A 22,505-nucleotide genomic window follows, 5' to 3' on the forward strand; every position below is an offset into this window, starting at 1 on the left:
AAGCTGGGCCCAGGGAGGGCCAGGCAGTATCCAGAGCCTTGTATGATCCCTCTCAAGCCTGTGGCTACCCACCCAGGCCCGGCTCTTAGCATCTCTCCCCCCTGCAGGACGAGAACATGGTGAGCTTCATCAAGGGTGGCATCAAAGTTCGAAACAGCTACCAGACCTACAAGTGAGTGGGGCTGGCCTGGGGGGCCTGAGGCCACAGCATCTACTGCCCTGTGTCCCTCAGGCTGCTTTGTGGGAGGTAGAGGGCACTGGCTGGAGGCAGGAAACCTAGAATGCTATGTGACCTCAGATAGATTTCTGTACCCTCAGGACTTCAGTTTTCTGGAATATTATTCCCCTGGGTGTATCCGTTCATTTGGTCCCCCTGAGAGCTGACTCTGTGCCTGACCCTGAGCTAGGGGAAAACAAGGCACATGTTCTGTACAAACAGCTCGGTCTGGTGGGGGTGGGAGAAAGACACAGGAACAGTCATTTTGAGAATAGCCGCAGGACTCCTACACATCCGTAAAGGCCCCGTCCAAATGCCGCTTTCCTCATGAAGCCTTCCTTGAACCCTCCAGTACACAGGGATGATGCTTACATAATACACACCACCTCTCCAAACTGGGAGCTCCTCGAGAGCCAGATTATTTCCATGTCATCTCAGCACTGGGCCACACGTAGGCCGTGTTTATGGGGCAAAGACTGAAGACTCAGTCCAGAGCGCTTCTGCCCAATGTGGTCCCGCAATCCTTATCTACAATTCCAAAATCAGAAAAGCTCTGAAAATAATTAACCCTCCCCACTGCCCCAATTTTGGCATTGAAACTACTTTTCCATTAAAAGTTGACTTGAATTGACTTGAGACTATCATCTTTATTTTCCCCACTTAATGTGACTATTTCCCTGCAGAGAGATGGTGAGTTTGATTTCCAGGTACTACTGGGGTATAGCACACCATGCAGTATATGGACACCACACTGCTTTGTGGGTCCTGCTGGAATTGTTCAGGGAAACCAGACTGTGTTCTGGCCCTTGTAGTCTCCCTACCAGCTGCCAGAGTGATGTTTTCAAAGCACAAACCTTGTCAGGTCAGTCAGTCCCTGCCAACTCCTGAGACCCCCTCTTGCTCTTAGAATAAACTCCTGGGTCCTGCCGAGTCATTCCTGGGAGGTCCCCCTGTCCTCCTAGCCGTAGCTCCCGTCCCACCGTGCCTCAGACATTTGGGCCTTCCCTCAGGTTTTCAAACATGCCAGATTTCTACCTCAGGGCCCTGGGACACACTGTCTTCTCTGCCAGGAACACTTTGTGCCAGGCTAACTCCTCATCACTCAGTTTTCAGCTCAGATGTCAGCTCCTTGAGGAAACCTTCCCAGAACCCCAAACTAGGCCACGCTCCAGGGTTCCTCTTCATCCTCACAGTGACTCGATAGGGGTCTGTCTCTAAGAGCGGGAGAGTTGTGAGGACAGCAGCTTGATGGCTTTGCTCCCTGCTGTCCTCCGGTGCTTGGCACAGAGAAACCTTAGTCCGTGTTTGCTGAGCAAATGCCCTCAAGATGCTCGTGTCCTGGAAGGGAGGCAGGTACATCTTTAAAGCCCCTGTCCTGCTCCAGACAGACTGGGATATGGACTCTGAGCTATTGGTGACCAGAAGAAAGAGGGTTGGATTCCAACCAAGAGACTCCAGGAAGACTTCCTCAAGGAGGCGGTGTTGGAGTTAACCCAGTGGTTCCCAACTGGGGGCGGTTTTTCCTCCCACGAGACGTTTGGCTGTGTCTGGAGACATTTTGATTGTCATACTGGGGGAGGTTGCTGCTGGCATCCAGTGGGTAGAGGCCAGGGCTGCTGCTGAGCACCCCAGGATGCACAGGACGGCCTCCCGCCCCCACCTGAACAAAGAAATTATCCGGTTATCCAGCCTAAAATACTAGTAGTGCCGAGGTTGAGAAACTGTCCTAGACAGAATGCAGAGCACGAGCAAATGCCTAGATGTTGGACGAGGCGGGTGTGCTAGGGCTGATATAGCTGAAATTCAAGAGCAAGCGGTGTGTCATTACGATGGGAGATGGGGCTAGAAATTCCTCGAATATCAGCTCTCTGGATTGCCAGACGGTTACAGATCCACCGCCAGGGAGTTCTGAGATCAGCTAGGAGTATAGGGGCAACTTGGGCCCAGCTGGAAGAGGACCCAGCCCCCCACATGTGGCTGAAACAGGCTTTGCATCCCTCCGCAGGGAGCTAGACAGCCTCGTGCAGTCCTCACAGTACTGCAAGGGAGAGAACCACAGGCACTTTGAAGGAGGAGTGAAGCTCGGTGTGGGAGCCTTCAACCTGGTGAGTGGGCATGCCCTTCCCACATCCACAGTGTCTGGGTTCAAGATTAATCTCCCCTGCACATCCCTGCCCTACCCATGGTCTCTGCCGAGCTACTATCCCACGCCCCAGTGATGAAGCAGACACGTGGCCAGCCTGGGGGCTCACAGCTGGGGTGGAGATGGGGGCTGGCCGTGGCGTTTCTTCCCAAGGCAAGTTGAAAGCTTGAAATCCACTATAGTGGCAGCGTTTACAGCACCAGAAACTGACAAACACAATACATCAGGGCCTTTTCCTCCCTGGAGGGCTGGTGGTTAAACATTGACCAGTGGCAGGGAAGGAGACAGGCCTGGAAACAGCTGACGACCCACAGGGAACAGAGAGCCAGGACTCCTTCCTGGGGGGAGCCCGGGAAGGTTTCACAGAGGGGATAATATTTGAGCTGGATCTGGAAGCATCCATAAACGGAGGACGTTTTCCAGGCAGGAAGGGCATTCTAGGCAGAGGGAACAGTGAGCTGAGGCAGGGAGGCTCAGAAGAAAGAATTGTGCCTGCTCCTGGAAGGAGGAGCTGCTCTCTGACAATTCAGACTTCTGGCCCTGGGTGGCCAGGGACTTACCCAAAAGTGTGAGTGTGGCGGGGGTGGCTCTCTCCCCTCTAGGCAAAGCCTGTTCTGATGGGGGTCCCTACCCCTCTCTGGGTTCCAGATTCCCCCTGTGTAAAATGGGAGCAGTGATCCCGGCCCAAGTGCTGGGAAACACCAGCTGCCAAGTGCATCAGGTACTTCAGCAGGTTGTAGCTGGACTGGCTGCGGTTCGAGAACCGGCTCCACCTCGGATGAGCTGTGGTGCCTCGGACATATCCCGTCACTTATCTGTGCCTTGTTTCTCCGTCTGTTGAGAGGGGTTAGTGATCCCTTCTTTGCAGGACTGTTCTGAGGATCACATGCAATGACAGAGCCCCTGTTACAAAGTAGGGATTCAGTGTAATAACAATAGCTAACTGCTAGGTGCAGGCCCTATTATGTGCTTCACATATATTAACTTGATCCATCTGGTAGGGGCTATTATTATTCCCATTTTACAGATGAGGAAACTGAGGCAGAGAGAGGAAATGTAGCTGCCCGAGCTGGGAGTGGTGAGACTAGGATTTAGACGCAGTCGGCTCCTAATTGTCACTCTGTAGTGCCTCTATCTGGGGAAGCTGGCTTTCAGAAACCTAGGGCCTCCTCATAGGCATTCCAGAGACGGGGCCTGCACCTCTGGGATTACCCCCAGGACTCTGGAGACTTGGAGATTGGGAGGGTCAGCCCCCACCCCTTCACACGTCCACCTGCCTCTTCCTGCAGACGCTGTCCATGCTTCCTACCAGGATCCTGCGGCTGCTAGAGTTCGTGGGGTTTTCAGGAAACAAGGTAACCACCTTCCTTCTGGGGATCTCCACCTGCTCAGCCCCAGGGCTGGAGCTCAGCTGAACAGGGTGAGGCTGAGGGGCTGCGGGGCCTGAGTGCCAGTCCTGGCTCAGCCCCCCTCAGTGTGTGGCCCTGGACAAGGCTCAGACCTCTCTGGACCTCAGTCTCCTCTCCTGCAAATGAGGCCATTGATCCCTGCCAGGCCCTTCCCAGGGTAGAGAGGCTCTCGGGTAAGGGTGGGTGTGAAGAGCAGCTCCTGGGGTCCTTCAGGGGCCTGGGACCATATTCTCTGAGCCTGGCAGGTGTCAGGAACCTGGTCCTTCTCCCCTTAGAAGACCTTGAGCAAGTCCCTTCCCTTGGGACCATTTTCTGGTCTGGGAGATGCCCAAGGGAAGCCCTACTGTGCATTGGGCCTTGAGGTGGGAACCAGAGGACTCAAGCACCCAGAGGCTTTACTGAGGGCAGGAATCTGAGTGCCAGGTAGCAGATCAGGGAGGGCTCCCTGGTGGAGGAGGCCTGATATGGTACAAGAAGCATTAACCTGGAAGTCAGGGGCCCTGGGTCAGTCCAGCCTCATCCCCTTCTCCCTGTGAGTCTGAGCAAGGCCCGCCCTCCTCTGGGCCTCTTTGTTTTGTAAAACAAGGGGCTTTTTTTTTTTTTTTTTTTTTACATCAGGTCAATGTTTCTCCAACTTGGACTTTCTCCAGCCCTTCCTGATTTTTGCCATGTCCACACACCTCTGTATTGTTACTTATGTATCATTTTTCTCAAATGTGATTCATATTTTTTACTTAAATTTATTTAAAGGAAACATTACTACACAGAAAACCCGTATTATGTGGCACGATCAGAACATAATCATAACAATTAATACAAGAACTGAGCAATCTTAAGAAAGCCCTGTCTGTGCCCTGAGCCTGTGGTTAGCATTATCTGCCTCCTTGTCATTCCTACTCCCCCACCAGACGTGGGGCTACTCAGGGCTTTGGTGCCCACTATGGGGACTGAGCAAGTGGATAAAGGGGGGAATGGGGAAGGGGCTATTGAGGAGGTAGGGGACACCCACGCCTTTGCCCTGGCTGTGGCAGCGGTGTCCCCTGCCCTCAGGAAGATGGCTGAGGCACTGAGAGGGGCAGCCCCTTGTTCGAGGTTGCACAGCCTGGGAGCAGCTGACCCGGCCTCCAGGGCTCCAGACTCGGAGTCCAGCACTCTCTGGTCTCTTCTGTGGCGGTGTTGCCCTCACACCTGTCCAGGGACCTCCCAGGCCCCTCCCCCCCCCCGGGTCCCATGGAGGACCCTGGGGAGCTCAGGCCTTGCTGGCCTCAGCCAGTCCCCGTCTTTCCTCCAGGACTACGGGCTGCGGCAGCTGGAGGAGGGGGCATCGGGGCACAGCTTCCGCGCCGTGCTCTGTGTCATGCTGCTGCTGTGCTACCACACCTTCCTCACCTTTGTGCTCGGTAGGGGTGCGCTCGGGGCGAGTGCTGGGGCCTCTGGGCTTTGGTGGGCTCTAAGGGCAGGGGGTGAGAGGGCAAGGGGCTGCAGACCCTGCTCGGGCCCCCAGGACTGGGGATGGGGCACTGAAACCAGAAACAGCAGAGCCGAGTCAGCTGTCCTGGGGCCTGGCCTGCTGACCACTCGCTTCCTCACAGTGTGACTGGGTTCCAGCCCCAGTTTTCTCATCTGTGAAATGGGGGTGGGTCATGCCCACCTCAGAGAGGGGGTGAGGATGCTGTAGGCTGTACTGTCTAATTCAATCCTCACATCACCCTGGAGATAGAAGAGTTATCATCCCCATTTCACAGAGGGGGAACGGAGACCCTGAGAAGCCCCTGGTAGGTTGCTGGGAGGCGGATCACCAGGGAGGATGGTGACGTGTCCTATTGTCCCCCCACCTCCTTCAGGCACTGGGAACGTCAACATCGCGGAGGCAGAGAAGCTCTTGAGACCCTACCTGAAGCGATACCCTAAGGTGAGCCCTACCTCCTGGCAGATACTCCCAGCCCACGTGTGCCTTGTGGACCCACACAGACCCACATGCGTGTTGTTGCAGGGCGCCATCTTCCTGTTCTTTGCGGGGCGGATTGAAGCCATTAAAGGCAATGTTGACGCGGTGAGTAATGGGGGTCGGAGCCGGTGCTGGAGGGCCCTCGGGTCTCCCAGGCCAGTAGGAAGACAGATACACACAGACGAACTCAGGGACAGGGCAGACTGGGAGGAGGGCCCCGAGGGAGGACTTACGGGAGAGCGGGGGCAGGAGAGGCACTTCCAACTGAGGCAGTCTGGGAAGACGAGGGAGGAGTTGGCATTTGTGGTGAGTAGGATTTGAACGGGAGATGGAAGGCTACCACATCCTTGAGTAAGGCAGAGAGGTGGGAAGACCCGCTGTCCAGGGCAGGGCGACAGGCTGGAACCTGGTGCCAGGGGCTGAAGCGGGCACCTTGAGGGTCTGGCTAAGGAGTCTGGGCTCTGTAGGTGGGAGGGAGCCGTTGAAGGGGTGAGAGAGGGGCGAGTCACGGTCCGGGCAGAATCCCCAGCATTAAACCAAGGCCCAGGACGGACTCCGTGACCTGGAGTTCTGGCGTCTCCCGCTGGTCCTGGCTGTGGTTCCTCAGGCAGCAGGACAGATGCCCCAGGTCCAGGTCACTTCGTGGGGGCTTCTGGAACCTTTGGAATTTGCTCTGAGGCATAGACGTTATATCACTGTAAGATTAGCACTTTCCACTGCCTGTTATCCCTCTATTATAGCTCTGTCCCACCCTTTCATTTTGTGCTGCAAGACCAGAGTCCCCAGGAGGGGCAGTAACTGGGCCCAAGGTCGTGTAAGACTTACGCGGTAGAACCAGGACTGGAGGCCACAACTCCTGTCTCCCTGATGCTGCCCCTCGCCCCCTCCCCGAGCCTGGCACAAGGGCTGGGCCGCTGTGCACGGCAGGAGGCTGGGGCTACTGTGGAGCTGGGCGGGGACAGAGGGTGCAGAGAGCGGGGTGGGGGCGGGCCAGGGGACACCCACCGAGGCTGACCGGCAGGTTCCCACAGGCCATCCGGCGGTTCGAGGAGTGCTGCGAGGCCCAGCAGCACTGGAAGCAGTTCCACCACATGTGCTACTGGGAGCTGATGTGGTGCTTCACCTACAAAGGCCAGTGGAAGATGGCCTACTTCTACGCAGACCTGCTCAGCAAGGAGAACTCCTGGTCCAAGGTGGGCTGACACCATGTGCTGGGGGCACGGGGGGACCAGGCCAACCCACACTGGCCATGAGCCCCCAGAGCAAGGGCCAAACCCCTAACTGAACGCAGATGTCTCAGCTGGAATTTAACCAAAACCACAAATTCTACCAGGCCTCAGGGTTGGAAAAAACTAAAGACCATGAGGAACAGATGACCTTTAGAACTAGAGTGTGTCGAGATTTTTACTCACAAGGGACAGAAGTGTGTTGTGACTCACATGGTCTATATGAGTGTCGCCCAACAGAACTTTCCATTACCGTGGAAATGCTCTATTTCTTTTTTTGTAATTAATTTATTTTTGGCTGCGTTGGGTCTTCGTTGCTGTGCGTGGTCTTTCTCTAGCTGCGGCGAGCGGGGGCTACTCTTCGTTGCGGTGTGCGGGCTTCTCTTGTTGCGGAGCACGGGCTCTAGGTCCGCGGGCTTCAGTAGTTGTGGCATGTGGGCTCAGTAGTTGTGGCATGTGGGCTCAGTAGTTGTGGCACGCAGGCTCAGTAGTTGTGGTGCACGGGCTTAGTTGCTCCGCGGCATGTGGGATCTTCCCGGACCAGAGCTCGAACCCGTGTCCCCTGCATTGGCAGGCAGATTCTTAACCACTGCGCCGCCAGGGAAGTCCCGGAAATGCTCTATTTCTGCACTGTCCAATGTGGTAGCCCCTAGCCATATGTGCACACCGAGCACTCGAAATGTGCCTACTGCAATTGGGAAACTGGATGTCTTCAATTTTATTCCATTTTAACTACTTAAATGTAAAAAGTCACATGGAGCTAGTGGACATAGTACCTGACTATGCGGGTGTAAACATAAGAGGCTCATTGGTTCATATAACCGAAAACTTTAGGCACATCTGACTTCAGGTACGGCTGAATTCAGGAATTCGTATTATGTCGTCTGGGCTTGTTTTTTCCACCTGGGACTGTGCTCTCCTCTATGACATCTTTGTCGTACAGGCAGGTTCCCTCCATTTGCCAGCAGGGTGGCTATGGGCTGCCTGCCCCTAACTCACATCTTCCCTTTGGTTTCAACCAGAGTCCCTGGATAGAGCCTCATTGGTCTGGCATAGATCCCAAGTCAATGCCTGGAAACAGGGGTGGGAGGACCCCTCATGGATTGGGAGTAGAAGTTGGGTGGTTCCCCAGAAGAAAAATGAGGTGATGCCCCAGAATAAGTGTGGATGGGGGTGGGCATTAAAGAGATGCCATGTAGGCAAAACGAAACAAAACAGATGCTCAGCGCAGCATCTTATAGCTTATAACATCATGGTAAGTGATGAAGTAAGTATCAGGCGTTATCATCATAGTAACCATAGCACAGACTTCCGAACCAAGGGTCTTAGGGTCATCTAGATCATCACAGAGCATCTGGTAGTGTCAGATCCATAGCACTTGTGTCTCAATGACCTTAAATCCCTATTTCTCATCTCTCCCCCACCTCTGCATGAAAGTCCCTTTTCAGTCCCCCTGCCTGGGGCCCAAGCTGAAAGGGAGCCCTCTGGGTGTGGGCAGGTGGGGCCCGCAGGAGGAGTGGGCTTTCACGGAGCTCTGTGTGCCCAGGCGTTATCTCCGTCAGGCCCAGGAGGGGCACTGAGGCTTAGAGAGAGTGTGTGACTTTGCTGGGCCACACAGCTGCTGTGAGGAGCAGAGGGAGGATGAGGCCTCCAGGTGTCAGGGAGTCTGGCTTCCTGACTTGGCTCAGTCTCCAGCTCTGTGACTTTGGGGAGGTCAGCCCCTCTTTCTCTGCAACACTTTCCTCAGAAGGGTTTCCTGTGAAAGTAGGGGTTGTGGCACCCCGAGTTCTGGGACTTCATTCATCCCTAATCTCCAGCACTTGGCCACCGGAGTCCACCAACTTCCAGCCCTAGGAAGTTGGCCTGTGGCCCCTGCCATATGTGCCGATCCCTCTGCTCAGCATTCTTCCCTGCCTGTAGTACGCCGAGTCGTCCCTTTGGGCCCGTCACGTTTCCCGCAGTACTCGCAGCTTGGGTGACCAGAAACCAGATGGTGACAACTGTGTGCTCAGTGCTGTAACGGGGGAATCTGAGGGGAGCTCAGAGGCATCCCTGGGCAGCCCAGCCAAGGGGCAAGGCAGGCTTCTAGAAAAGGAGATGTCTGAACTGAACCTTGAAGGAGGAGGAATTAGGGTGGCAGAGGGGAGAAAGTGGAAGTTCTCTCCCCAAACCGAGAGAACTGCAGGGGCATAGGGTTTGTGGGTGGGAGTGCAGAGGGACTGTGGAGGGACCGTCCCCCTCTAAGCCACTCGCTGTAAGCTTCTTGAGGACAAGGACTGTCTGATATCACAGAGCCTGGTAGAATAATCCAGCAAAATAAATATGTGGACTCAATAGGCAAACAGATAACTCTGGGAGACAGGAGTCCCATCAGGGAAGGTGACTGCAGTTTTCCATCAGTGTGGCCCCATAACATCCCCTGGTAACTTGGATGTCCATGGGTCTCACAACTCTAGGTCACTGCGTCCATCCTAATTCCTGTGGACTCAGTGAGGGTGCACTGTCCCGGGGGAGTAGGAGAAGGCTCTTAGAGGAAGCCAGCAGACGAGCCTGGCAGAGAAAGGACAATGGCATCCCAGGCAGAGGGAAAGCACAGGCAAAGGCCTGAGGTGAGTTCCAGGAGTGATGGGGAAGAGTGGCCAGAAGAGGAGGAGCCAGAAAAGCAGGTCACAAGGGCCCTGAGTGGCTGTTTGGGCTTCAGTCTGACAGTGGGGGAGCCCATGCTTGTGGCTTAGATTTGTGCTTTTAAGAAATCCCTCCTGCAGTCGCTGGGCATGCTCACACGCCAGGTCCTGTTCTAGGGCAGGACATACACAAATGAACCAAGCAAAGGTCCCCTCAAGGCTCATGTTCTAGTGGGAAGAGAGAGAGACAAGAAACACACAAATAGATGATGTACAGTGTAAGATAACGTCAGGTTCCAGCAAGTGCGATGAAGAAAAATCGGGTGAGGTACGGGTGCAGGGCGTGATGAACAGTGTGGTCAGGGGAGGTCTTTATAAGAAGACACCAGAATGAAGTGAAGGAGCAAGCCATATGGACATCTCCGTGAAGAACAGTCCAGGCAGAGGGCGCTGGTAGATATTAGGGCAAGAGGGGGAGGAAGCTGAAGCCGTGAGTTGATGTGTTCTGGAAGCAGCCCGGAGGCCAGTGTGGCTAGAGTGATACGAGTGAGGGGGCAACAGTGGAGAGGAACTGGAGAGGAAACGGGGCGGACCGCACAGCGTCTCGCAGGCCATGACAGGGCATTTGGATGTTCTCCTAAGTGCGATGGGATACCGTGAGACGATGTCTAGGAGGGACTGATGTGATCTGCTTCTAAAAGGTCAGAGTGGCAGGTGGTGTGGAAAATGGCTTGCAGGGCCAGGAGGGGAGCAGGAGATCAGTTAGGAAAGCATGTGAACTAGGACAGCAGAAAGACATCCCTGGTGGCCCGGAGCAGGGAGATGCTGTGGAGGCTGGCTCAATAATTGAGGTGAGGGCTAGGGCAAGGCCAGTGGGATTTCGGAGCTATATGGGAGGTAAAATCATGAGGGCCTGGTAGCTCGCTACCAGGGCTGGGGAGAGGGAGAAAGCACAGATGACACTGGGAGGTTACAGATGGGATGGGGAACAGATTTCACAGAGGGGAGCTGCTTCTCAGCACACCCCACAAAGACCAGCTTTTCATGTTGTGAAGGGCAGACTGCGGTGCTGAGGGCAGACTGGAACTGGGAGTAGCCCTGGGCTTGAGCATGGGTGGGGCTCCCAGGTGGAGGTTGCTTCCCACCTTCTCTCTCCTAAGACTAGACTCCAGGATGTCCTGCTCCGTTTCCTCCTCCATCCACTACACTTGTTTGCTGGGTAGCTGCCCCAGGTGGCAGGAGCTGTGGTTCAAGACTTGGCCACTGGAGGGCAGCACAGAGCCAGACTCCCCTGGCACTGGACTTCAGGCAAAGGGGAGCGGCTTTCGGGGATGGGTCTTTGGCCAGGGGTGGGGGGTGGTTGTGGCAGCTGTCAGTGGCAGCTGTGGATCCAGTGGGCAGACCCTTGAAGCCACACAAACCTGGGGTCACTCCCAGCTCTGCTCCTAGCAGCTCTGCTGTCCCAGGAAGTAGAGGTGGGGTACAGATTCCTTTCTGGCATTGTCTTTGGGATCAAGTGAGGTGATATATGCAGAGTGCCTGGCACACAGCAAGGCAGTTTCACCAAGGGGCCCTGAGCTGAGCCCTGACCCAGGGCCTTGTTTATTCTTCTGGCCTCACACCTCTTCTTGTATACATCCCATGCTTTATGCTAGTGATTTGTATCCTACGTACACACATCTCTGCCCTCCCTGGCTTTGATCAGGCTGTTCCCCTTGCCTGGAAGGTCCTTTTTCTGTCTCTGTGAATCTTCCCCTCGGCGTTCAAGGGCCCAGTCTGAAGTGGCTGCTTCCCTGCAGCCCGTGCTGCCCCGTCTTTGTGTCTCCATCCTATCCTCAGCACCACCCCGTGCATCCTCTAGTTGCTTGAGGCTGCCCTGCCACTTCAGAGTGGAGAGGGCAGCTGCTTAGACATGGCCCATCGTGGATTTAACTCCTAGCTCAAATCCTCAAGCTGCTTCGGCTTCCTCGCCCAGTTTCTCCCCCTGGGGCTTGGGGATAATATAATGTCAGCTACTATGCTGGGCCACAGTGAGGTTCCAGTAAGGTACTGGTGCCAGTTCAGGACTGCGATTGGAGGGCAGGCTGCTCACACCTGACTGTTGCTCTGCCTCACACAGGCCACCTACATCTACATGAAGGCTGCCTACCTCAGCATGTTTGGGAAGGAGGACTACAAGCCGTTCGGGGATGACGAAGTGGAGCTGTTCAGGTGGGTCCGACCGTTGCAACCCGTCGTAGGCCCTGCCCACAGCCAGCCTGAGCTGAGGGAGGTGGTGGAGTTGTCGTCTCCCTGACACTCCCCCACAGTCACCCCACGTGCCTGTCCTTCCCTCCCATAGCCGGGGGCCTCCTGCTGCCGCTGGTGAGAGCCCTTTGAATCCATTCAGAGGTTTTCTTTCACAAAAGTGGTTTTGTCAACATTCTTTCCACTGAACCTCTTTCACCTGGAGAGTAGGACAGATGTAGACACTGAGGTCCAGAGAGGTTCCTTCTGCTGAGTTAACCTGATCCACTCAGAAAAGCAGAGTTGGAATCACATAAACAGGATAAAACCTAGCCTCTGCCATTTGTTAGCTGTGTCACCTTGGACAATTTCAGGATCTGTAAAATGGGAATAACAACCTCTGCCTCTGCAGTGTTGTTCTGCGAATCAAAGAGGACAGATTTAAAGAGGCTGGGGTAGGGCCTGGAGCCAATAAATGGCGGCTGTTTTTATTCTTATCTGCACTACTGTGTTTGCCTTCTGCAAAGGGCCTAGAGCAGGGCTCAGCCATGGCAGGCTGAGGATGGAGCCTAGGGCTTTCCTCCAGTCATGGTGAGGGTTGGCCCCAACATGCAACATACTAGGTAACCCTAGCTTCCTGGGCTGTCACAGTCACAGAGTGTTTATCATTTACTGAGTAACTCTGTGTCTCCATCTTATGTAACTCTTCTAGAAGATCTGTGAGGGTAGGAATCTGTGGGGGAGGAAGAGTAATTTTTTCTCCATCCTTCTAGGTTCTTGGCTGAGACCCTCATAATAAGATTAACAGGAGAAAAGCAAACAGAAGTTTACTAACTCCTGTATACGTGGGAGAGACTCAGGAAGACTGAGCTAACTCTCTGAAATGGCCCGAGCCATTACCTTAAGTGCCATCTCCAGCTAAAGGACAAAAGATCTGGGGGCATAGGGAGCCAGTTGCGGGAGGTTTTCAGGTAAAAGAGGGTGTGTGGTTGTTACGCAGATTTAAGTCTCTGCCTTCTCCACTGATAAGTTTCTAGAGATTTAGTTATCCTCCTCTTCCCGGTACAGAGAGAGATAACCTTACAAATGGAGATTTCCCTTATAAATGTAAATGTCTCGTACAAAAAGGTAACTTCTACTAGGTTTTCAGAGCTTTTTGTGTGTCTGCTGTTTCTTAAAAAGAATCAGCCTAAAATAATCTTTATGCCTAAGAAGCATATTTGGGGGTAACAACTTCTCCCTTTCATATCATTGTCTCCATTTTAGGGATGAGAAAGCAGGCCCAGAAGAGGTTCCACAGTGAATAAGCAGGGGAGGTGTTTGGTGGGGGACCTCACAACTAGGTCCAGCTGTTTGCTGGGCCTGGACAGCTCAGGTTCTGAAGGCCACAGCCATACCCCCATGATTATGGCAGGGATGGAGGGTAAGGCGGAGCTGGGTGGGTGAGGCCCCAGATGTGGAGGCTTGCCCAGCTGCATACCACATTTTACCGTACCCTTGGGAACAGCTGAGGAGGCCACAACTCACGTGGCCAAAGTTAATGAAAGGTTTGTGCTGTGTGGTCTTGGGCAGGTCCTTCCCTTTATGAGTTTTAATCTCCTCTGTGAAAGTAGAGTCAGACTTCCACTGGGCCCTTAGGAAATGGGGGCTGGGAGTAGAGAGGGACAACTAAAAGGCAGAGCAGTCCTGGGGGGTTTGTGTACATTCTCACCTCTGCCCGCTGCTGCTGCTGCTGCTGCGGAGCCCCTTGCCTAGCCCTAGGAAGTGCTCGGGTCTTGGGGCAGGGCCTGTGAAATAAGGCCATAGCCACAGGCTATGAGTCCAACACTCTCATCATATACATGGGGAAACTGAGGCCCAGAGAGGGGCCAAGCAGAGGCTGGGGACTCTGTCCTTTCTAGCACTTTCTCGCCCTCTCCCCACCCTCCTCATCTCTTCCACAGAGCTGTGCCGGGCCTGAAACTCAAGATTGCTGGGAAATCTCTACCCACAGAGAAGTTTGCCATCCGGAAGTCCAGACGCTACCTCTCCTCCAAACCCATCTCATTGCCCATCCCTGCTCTGGTGGGTAGGAGGGCCTTGACTGGCTCTGAACTCCAGTTTGGGATTGTGGGGATGAGCTGAGAGCCAGGGATATAGCCACTGGCCCCGGCGGAAGTGGATGAGGGAAGAAGACCTCATGCCTCAGGGGCCTAGAGAGGATTTTACAATTCACCTGGTACTGGGTGGGGGACACAGATGAGCTGGAGCCTGCCTCAACCTCTGAGAAAGCACTGGTCTACTAGGGATGGGGGTGGAGAGACAGGTGAGTCAGCTGCAGGCACCTCAAGGCAGAAAGAGCAGCCCCCCCAGACAGCCCCACACCCCTGTTCCCAGGCAGAGGCATCCCTTGGCTGTTTGTGTTTCCACCCTGTTTCTGTCTTGTCACACGATTAGAATTGTTGTTTACACTGTCCCGCCCTCACTGGACCAAGATTTTCTGAGGCTGGGACCATGTTATATTACAGTCAACTCTGAAATAACAGCAATTGCTGGCATTGTTATTGGGCACTTGCTGTGTTCAAGGCTCCTTATACCCATTGCCTATGGCCTCATTTGATCCTCACAACAACCCTCTTAGTAGGTGCTGGTGGCATCTCCATTTTACAGAAGGGGATAATAAGGCCTAATAGATAAGGAGGAAGATAAAATATCTACTAAGTAGATAAGATGTAAGTAGAAAAATGAAATAACTTGTCCAAGTCCCATAGCTAGTGAGTTAGCCAGAATTTGAACCCAGGTAGTCTGGTTCCAGAGCCCATATTCTGAACCATGGTTTTGAAGCTAATTCCATGCATGATTTGAGCAGGCATCAGAGAAGTTTCTAGTTTGTTAAGAGTCCTTGTTATTCAAATAATAAGGCAGCCAGAAAGGTAGAAAGGGTGCTGCTTCAGAGACCTGGCTCTGCTATTCACTAATTGTGTGACCCTGTGTAGGGCCCCCTTTCCCTTAATGTAAATAATAATATATTCCTTGCCCATTTCATAGGGCAGTTATGAGAATCAGCTGATAAAACATGTTAAACACTTTAGAAATCAAAAAGTTCAATATTTATGTAGAATTTATTTAGAGCTCGTATCCTGAATATCTTTAAATAAAATCTGAGCTATTTTACAGGTTAAAATATACAACAAAGCAATTATCAAATGGGGGCAGGGGAAGCAACTATACGAGAAATTTAGGGGAGAATTTCCAAAACTATAATCTGAAAAATGCTATTTGTGCATAAAATGATTTCTGTGATTAAATACATTTGGGAAAGACTGGCCTAAACCAAGTTTATATACCGTAGACCTTCTTGGAGCCTTTCTATGCTAATCTGCATGGTAGGTCTCCAAGGAGAAGCTTGAAGATGCAGTTTTTCCCTAACTTATTTGGCCACAGAACAATCTTTTAATGGAACACTTGCTAACTTGAGACCATATAACAACTTGATAAAACCTTGTCTAAACTTAAAATCCCTCCCTGGAACATAACAAAAGCCTTTCTAGAACTTTATGTATACAAGTCACTTTCACATCCATTGCCTGGTTTGATAGTTTAGGAAATGCTAATCTAAGCTAACACAATTACTAGAATGAAAATTTGATTTAGTATTCTGAACTTCCTGGCAGTTAAGGCAAAAAAAGGCATCAGGTATGTTTCATAGATGGATACTCACGCTCAGTGCCTTGGCAAAATAGGAGAGAAGGTAACATGGTCTTAAGCTCCTGAAGTGCTTAAGTAAATTATGGTTCCTCCAATATAGGAGGCCCTATTAGCTGAAGCAAGGAGGAGGACTCCCTGGAGAGTGTGGGGCATGACCTGGTCCTCAAAGAATGGGAAGAGTGTGGGCACAGAGAGATTGGGAGAGAGCAGAGTAGTGCCCCAGGAAGCCATGAGCAGAAAAGTAACTGAAAACTATCAGCAGCTATGAGCAGAAGAGTGAGAATATGGGTCCATCTTAAATTCTCACTGGGGTAAGGGGAGATCTCAATAGTAAGTAAGAGCTAAGACTCCCCATAACTCCCTCAAGTCCACAGCTTCAAAGGCTGGGCTGAGACTTCCAGAGTTAGAAGGGCCTTTAGTGATCCTCTGATCTGAGCTACCCATTTTACAGATGGGGAAACTTGAGGCCCCAATGGGGAGGAAAGCTGGGACTGACTTGCTCCCCTGCCCCCAGGAAATGATGTACATTTGGAATGGCTACGCTGTGATTGGGAAGCAGCCGGAACTCACAGACGGGATACTTGAGATTATCACCAAGACTGAAGAGTTGCTGGAAAAGGGCCCAGGTGACTACCCCCAGGCCCTTGAACCTGCCAGGCTGGGTCAGACCACAGGTCTTTACAGTTGAAGATTCCCTCTACCAAAAACGTCCTTCCTCACTTCTCTACCCTGGTAATTGTCCTTTGCCTTTCCAGACTGAGCTTCAGTGGCAGCTCCTCCAAGAAGCTGTCCCTTGTCCCCCAGGTAGGGTCAGGGCCTCTTCTGGGCTCCCACAACCCCCGGGCTTCCTTCAATCAGTCCTGGTATCACTGTATTGTCATCGTCTCAGTATCTGTCTTTCCTCCCCAGATGTGAGCTCCCTGAGGATGGGGACCATGTGTGAGCCGCCTCTGTCTCCCCAGGGCCCAGCACAGAGTAGGGGCTCCATGAGTAACTGCTGAAAAAATGAACAAACCTGTCGTCTTCCCTCACTCCCCTATTCTCAGAGAATGAGTACTCAGTGGATGATGAGTGCTTGGTGAAGCTGCTGAAAGGCCTGTGTCTGAAATATCTGGGCCGTGTCCAGGAGGCCGAGGAGAACTTCAGGAGCATCTCTGCCAAGTAAGTGCCTCTGTGGCCACTCCCACTCCAGATGGCCTGCTGCTGGGCCCGTGGCTCCAGGGCAGCATTTTCTGGGCTTCTCTTTCCTCATGCACACATGCACAGTGCCTGACTCTGGACTACCCCTACTCGCTCCACATGTACTAGTGTCTATCCTGTGCCAGGACCCTTGCTGGGCACAGATCATTCCCACGTTGTCCTCTAGGGCCACCAGATTGCCCAACTACAGGAGGCCATCCGTAATGAGTTTCGTGTGAATGGTGCCCCCTGGAGTTTGTAATTTATCAACTCTGCCCTTGGGGAGTGCAGATGTTAGAGAGACAGACAGCTACAGGCAACTCAATCTGGTATGGTGAGGGGCTGTGCTAGAGGAAAGCAGAGGACAGCAGGTGCCAGGAGGAGGGACCTAAACCTAATAATGCTAGATACCAGGAAAGGCTTTCCAGGGATGCCACTTAAATTGGGAAGTTTACCAGGCAGAGAAAGCAAGGAAGGAGGAGTTTTAAGTGGAGTAGGTAGAGCATGTGCAAATGCCTGGACACAGGAAAGACACCTGAGGTTGGGTGACAGTGGTCAGGTCCTTCCCTGCCTGGGTGAGGTTGTAGAGGGAAAGGGTTGCAGATGAAATAAAGGGGGGTTGGGGACTGAGGTGGGGGTGGGCTAACTAAGGACATGACATGAGCCATAGGTTGTCAGGGACTTGGGGCCCCAGGTGCAGAGGATCGGAAGGCTTTGCTGTGGAATCTTAAGCCTTTCTAGGGCTAGGTAGTGGGAACCCTCCCAAACTGGAATTCAGATCAGAAAACCCCACAAGACCATGAGTTGGATCCTGCCACTGGGGAGAGGCTCAGGAGGAGTCTGAAGGACGTGCCTGAAGGATGTCTCAAGAGCAGAGCCTGTAAGCCATGTTTTCCTCTGTCCTGCAGTGAAAAGAGGATTAAATATGACCACTACTTGATCCCAAATGCCCTGCTGGAGCTGGCCCTGCTGTTTATGGAGCAAGGCAGAAATGAAGAGGCTGTCAAACTCTTGGAAACTGCCAAGTAAGGCATGATTGCCCTTGGTCTGTCCTTTGTTCCCCATGGAGTGCAGGGTATGGGCAGAAGAGGCCAGGCAGCAGTGAGGGAGGAGGGTGCAGGCAGAGGCAGTATAGGCAGCCCAGAGGCTGGGCCCATGTCCCTGGGGAACGCAGCTCTCACCTGGCATAGGGGACGCCTCTTCCTCAATTTACCAATGAGGAAATGATATCCCAGCATCAGGGACTGAGGGTCACACCACAAGCCAGCTGCAGGGCTGGTGTGAAGGTGCAGGTCTCCTGCCTTCCAGCCCTTGGATCTACCTCTTGAAACCTCTCCTTCAAGCTCAGGGACCAACAGTGGCACCAGAGGGCATGGTAACAGGTAATCTCTATTAGTCAGGGCCCAACTCTTTCTTTAGACAGAGGTAGGGATCTCAGCCTCTAAAAATACTGCTTGGCTAGTGGGCTCCCACAGTTCAGACTAAAGGAAAAGCACTTCCTGGAGCAGCCTCATGTGTCTGATTCTCTGGCTTCTTCCAGGCAAAATTATAAGAATTATTCCATGGAATCAAGGACACATTTTCGAATCCAGGCAGCCACACTCCAAGCCAAGTCTTCCCTAGAGAATGGCAACAGATCCATGGTTTCATCAATGCCCTTGTAGTTTTGTGCAGCATTCCCAGGCTGGAAGACAGAGTCAGCTGGACAGAGCTCCTGGAAACATTTCAAAAAGATCCCCTCCCCCTGCCCTGCCGTTGGGGTCCACCAGTGCTCCAGTGCGATGACACGACATAGGTATCTGTGCAGAAGCGAAGCTGGCATTTTCACCAGTGTGGCCAAGGGCCTTTGCCAAGGACAGAGTTGCTGGAGCCCTCTGCCTGCCCTATCACATATACGGGTACTTGTTTTTCACTGTGATGTTTAAGAGAATGTATAAACAGTTTACATTTTCCTTAGAAATACATTGATGGGATCAAAGCTTTGGGAAAAACTACCAACCAACCACCTGTAAATCACTGTTTTAACCCCTACTGATGTGGAGGCAAATCTATGATGCCAAGGGCCAAAGTGCTTTTCAGACTTGAGCGAGGTCTCAGCTTCCAGGGCTGGAAGGACCCAAAGGAGGATCTGCACTGCAGGCTTTGAGGTTTCTGGGGGTTGGACATAGAGGTTTCACACACTCCCACTACCTTCCTTCTTACACTCCCTTTGTAACAACTTTCCAATTTAAAAAAAATCAAACACATCTTTTTAGTGAGATAATTTTGAGTCCATCTGTAGGAAAAAAAAAAATCAATCTTCGCCACTAAGGAATAGCGATACCGAGGCCTGAAGGAAGGGGGAGCCCTGTGGCCCTTTCTGTGCCAAAGCCAAGAAGTTTGGCAGGTAAAGTTTCTCAGACACCAGTCTGCTATATGCCAAATTGAAACCACTGGGAATGATTTATGAAACATAAAAATCTTCTGTATTTCCCTTCGAGGTACACTTATTTACCGACAGCGTTTTTCTTAGAAACAGAATGGTTATTCTTGGCCTGTTCGTGTGTTTCAGATTTTTCAGTTAAGAGAAAAGATATATTTAAGTAATAAAACTTATACACTTTAAGAGATCATGCAACATCTATTTCAGTAAAATATGTTGTTGCTTGAATTCTTAGTCTGGGCAGAAAGTTTGAATCAGAAGTCATATGGCTCAGGCATGTTTTATTTAGCCAACATGATGTTTTAAAATTTTTAGAATAAGTTACTAACATTTTAAAATGGGGAGATTTCACAAATAAATCTGGTTTCTGGCATCTTATTTTAATAATCTGGCAATATTGGGCCTCATTCCCACAAGGCAACAATCAGTTGGAGCTGAGTAGAGGCTCTTTTCAACACTTATAATCTTTCTGGCGCCTAAAAGCATCTGAATTTGCACCCAGTGGGACTGTTAAAGTGAGGACTCAAGTTCAGTGACCAACAAACACCAAGTTTTACCATTCACAATCTAACAACAGCATACTTCAACTTAACCATTTTCCTGGTAAAAATATTCATCTGTGGAAATGTGATTCCTCAAACACTGAATGCAGTTTCTGTAAAGGAAGAACCACAAGACAACTTTTCCAGTCTTCCAGCCTGCTGTATTTAGCAAACACTTCTGAGCATTTGCCAGAAGCTAGGTGGTTTAATCTATTAATACACAACCAAGCTTCTTGCGGCTGATGCTGAATGAAGTTATGGGTTTTAGGTAAAGCATATTCTCATTAGGAAAGCAAAGCCAAAAACCCTCATCCAAGTCCCCTTTTGCACTTACTGTACTGTCACAGCAGAAATGCTACGAAAGGAAGACTCCTTGTTTATTTTGTTAGAACTAGACAAAAGAGTGCTCTCCACAGAGGGCAAGTCCTTTGCAAGCTCTCTCTCCTCCACAGCCTGAATGCTGGGAGCCCAGCCTACTTCCAGGTTGTTGGACAGGGCAGGTGAAAGGGGTGAACTAGAGCCAGGCTGCTGAATGAAGGTGGCCTGTTGCCTCACGTATTAGAATGCTACCTATTACAGTATAAAAGCAGCGCCGGTCACAGGATACCAAACATATAATTCACAAAACTGCCGTTTGCAAAACACTTTCATCTCAATGTTCATCTTAGGTGCTTTTATTTTTAAATTTTTATGCCAGGATGGTTTCCTAGTTGTTGCTATTTCCTGCTGGGCTTCATTAATTAGCCTCTGTCACCTTTACCTCTGGCTGCAGTCTGGCTATGAGTTCTGTCTCCTTTATTCCTACCTGCAGCTTGAGTTAGTCCATCAAAAACATGTATGTGAGGGAGTTCCCTGGTGGTCCAGTGGTTAGGACTCAGTACTTTTACTGCCGTGGCCCAGGTTCAGTCCCTGGTGGGGGAACTAAGATCCCGCAAGCCGAGTGGCATGGCCAAAAACAAACAAAAAATGTATGTGAAGGTGAAAATGCTGGGTGTCTGACACCACCATATCCTTGTGCAGAGGCCTCTGAAGGTGAAAATTCTGTCATGGGCTTCTCATTGCGTCTTGAGCCGTTTCTGGTCACTGCTTCTCTAACACTGCAGACCTTTCCAGCACATCTGCCCTGGAGCGGCACCTGATCAGGTGAGGAGAGTCTTGGCCTAGAAATAAGGAGACCTGAATTCTAGTCCTTGTTTTGCTACTGCCTTTCAGAGTGACCTTGGGAAAGTCATGGACCCTCTAAAAATTAGTAATTTGGACTAGATTAAGGCTCTTTGCTGCTGTCAACAGTTCTGATTCTGTCTGGTCAAGTCTGTTTCTGGGCTTTCATCTCCAAAAAGAGGCAACAGATATATACCTTCCTACCTTTTGTCAAAGCCTTGTGCCACCAGGCTGCTTACCAGAAGTGATGATCGCCTTCCTCCCAGGACACCCAGAGAGCAAATAATCCTCATTTGGGGAAAGTCTGAATCCTGTGCCACACAGAGGAACTCAGTTGTTAGGAAGCAGCAACTGTGTAACGTGCTCTGAATAGGCTCTTGGCAACAGAAAGGCTACCTCTGCCTCTCACTGGTCCCAGGCCTTGGACTGGCAGGGTAGCTTCCAGCACTGTGCTGGTCCCTATCAGCTCTCCCATATGTTGGCAGGATTCCCTATTCCTTATCTTTCAAGTCAGAATGGGAGTGTTTCCAAGACAGCTGTCGTCATTCACAGCAAAAAAAGCCACGACCTGACAGCAAAGCCAGGACCCTAAAAGGCCAACGCCAACCAAACACTAGGCTGAGGTCCAGGTGGGAGATTCCCAGCAACTGAAGGGAGCATCAGGAGGATTTTAAAAAGCCCCAGCCTGCTGAGTGCTGCAATCATTCGATGAGGGAATAAAATCCAAAGACACTTTTCTCTGGAGTTACTCCCAAGTTTATCTCTTCTAAGATGATAGGGAGTGGACAACAGTCTTCTTCTCTGCTTCAAATTTAAAGCCCAACAGTGTGCCTTTTTAACAGTTTTCTTATGTCCTTAGCACCATCACACTAATTCAGTAATAAGTGACAGGTGCCTGGATTCTGAAAACCAAGCAGCAAATGGGAACTTCTCACCCTCGCCCTCACATGCAGCTTTCCAAGGTTGGAAAGTGCCTTTCTTCCTGGATTAGCACAGCTCTGTGGAAATCTGGTACAAAGTTCATCACTGTCTAACAGGGTAAGTCAGTCCACAAACAAGGAGCCTCATTTAGGGATCTGAAAAATCCATTTCGAAGTAAGCAATCTTTGAGTTGCTTCTACTGTCTAGTCAGCTCTCAAGTGACAAAATATAATAGAGCCCTTACTTTGGTAAGACATGCAATTACAGAAGGTCACTATGGACTTCTAAAAGCTGACGTTCAAGTTTAATCAGACACATCACAGCTAACACCTCACAGATGACTGGATAGGATGGTTTTGTTTTTCTTCATGTCCTGAACAAACACTTCATAACACCAGATACCATATGCCCTCGGTGGAATAATACTAGCTAATATTAAGTGCTATTTACCAGTTGTGATTCTAAGTACTTTACATTTGAAGTGGAGCTATTATTGCCATTTTACAGATGAGAAAACTGAGACATAGGTTAAATAACTTGCCTTAAGACCACACAGCTATTATGCATCAGAATATTTGAAGTCAGGCAGCTGAACTCTAAAGCTCATGCTTTCCTGAACTGCTGGTCAAGCTTTCAAATTATCAGCTTAAAGTCGGATCTGACTTACATTGACTCTTGGGCCACTGTTAAGTATGGAAAAGCTACTGGCTGGTAACTCACACACTAGAAATCCCTGGCGTGGAGCACATGGAGCATATGCCTGTGTGGCACGGTTCCCCTGTGGCACTTGGCATCATGAG

General features: G+C 51.2%; 1 protein-coding gene across 10 annotated transcripts in view; it reads left to right on the forward strand.

Annotated features, from left to right (window-relative positions):
- The window catches only part of TTC39A (tetratricopeptide repeat domain 39A), a 51,811-nt gene extending 33,201 nt beyond the window's left edge, over positions 1-18,610 (forward strand). For 6 of the 10 annotated variants that reach the window (XM_060140101.1, XM_060140099.1, XM_060140106.1 and 3 more), the window contains 13 exons: positions 108-172; positions 2,223-2,322; positions 3,650-3,715; positions 5,061-5,169; positions 5,614-5,681; positions 5,763-5,822; positions 6,749-6,910; positions 11,687-11,778; positions 13,737-13,857; positions 15,995-16,106; positions 16,527-16,641; positions 17,568-17,684; positions 18,200-18,610. In XM_060140101.1, coding sequence (XP_059996084.1) covers positions 108-172; positions 2,223-2,322; positions 3,650-3,715; positions 5,061-5,169; positions 5,614-5,681; positions 5,763-5,822; positions 6,749-6,910; positions 11,687-11,778; positions 13,737-13,857; positions 15,995-16,106; positions 16,527-16,641; positions 17,568-17,684; positions 18,200-18,323 — 1,311 coding nt within the window. In that variant the 3' untranslated portion in view covers positions 18,324-18,610. Of the gene's footprint in view, positions 1-107; positions 173-2,222; positions 2,323-3,649; positions 3,716-5,060; positions 5,170-5,613; positions 5,682-5,762; positions 5,823-6,748; positions 6,911-11,686; positions 11,779-13,736; positions 13,858-15,994; positions 16,107-16,235; positions 16,285-16,389; positions 16,642-17,567; positions 17,685-18,199 lie in introns of those variants that run through there. The other 4 variants (XR_009538930.1, XR_009538929.1, XR_009538928.1 and 1 more) reach the window with 4 other exon arrangements.
- Positions 18,611-22,505: the final 3,895 nt, after the last annotated feature.

This window comes from Lagenorhynchus albirostris, chromosome 2, assembly GCF_949774975.1.
Source record: "Lagenorhynchus albirostris chromosome 2, mLagAlb1.1, whole genome shotgun sequence".
Taxonomy (NCBI): Eukaryota; Metazoa; Chordata; class Mammalia; order Artiodactyla; family Delphinidae; genus Lagenorhynchus; species Lagenorhynchus albirostris.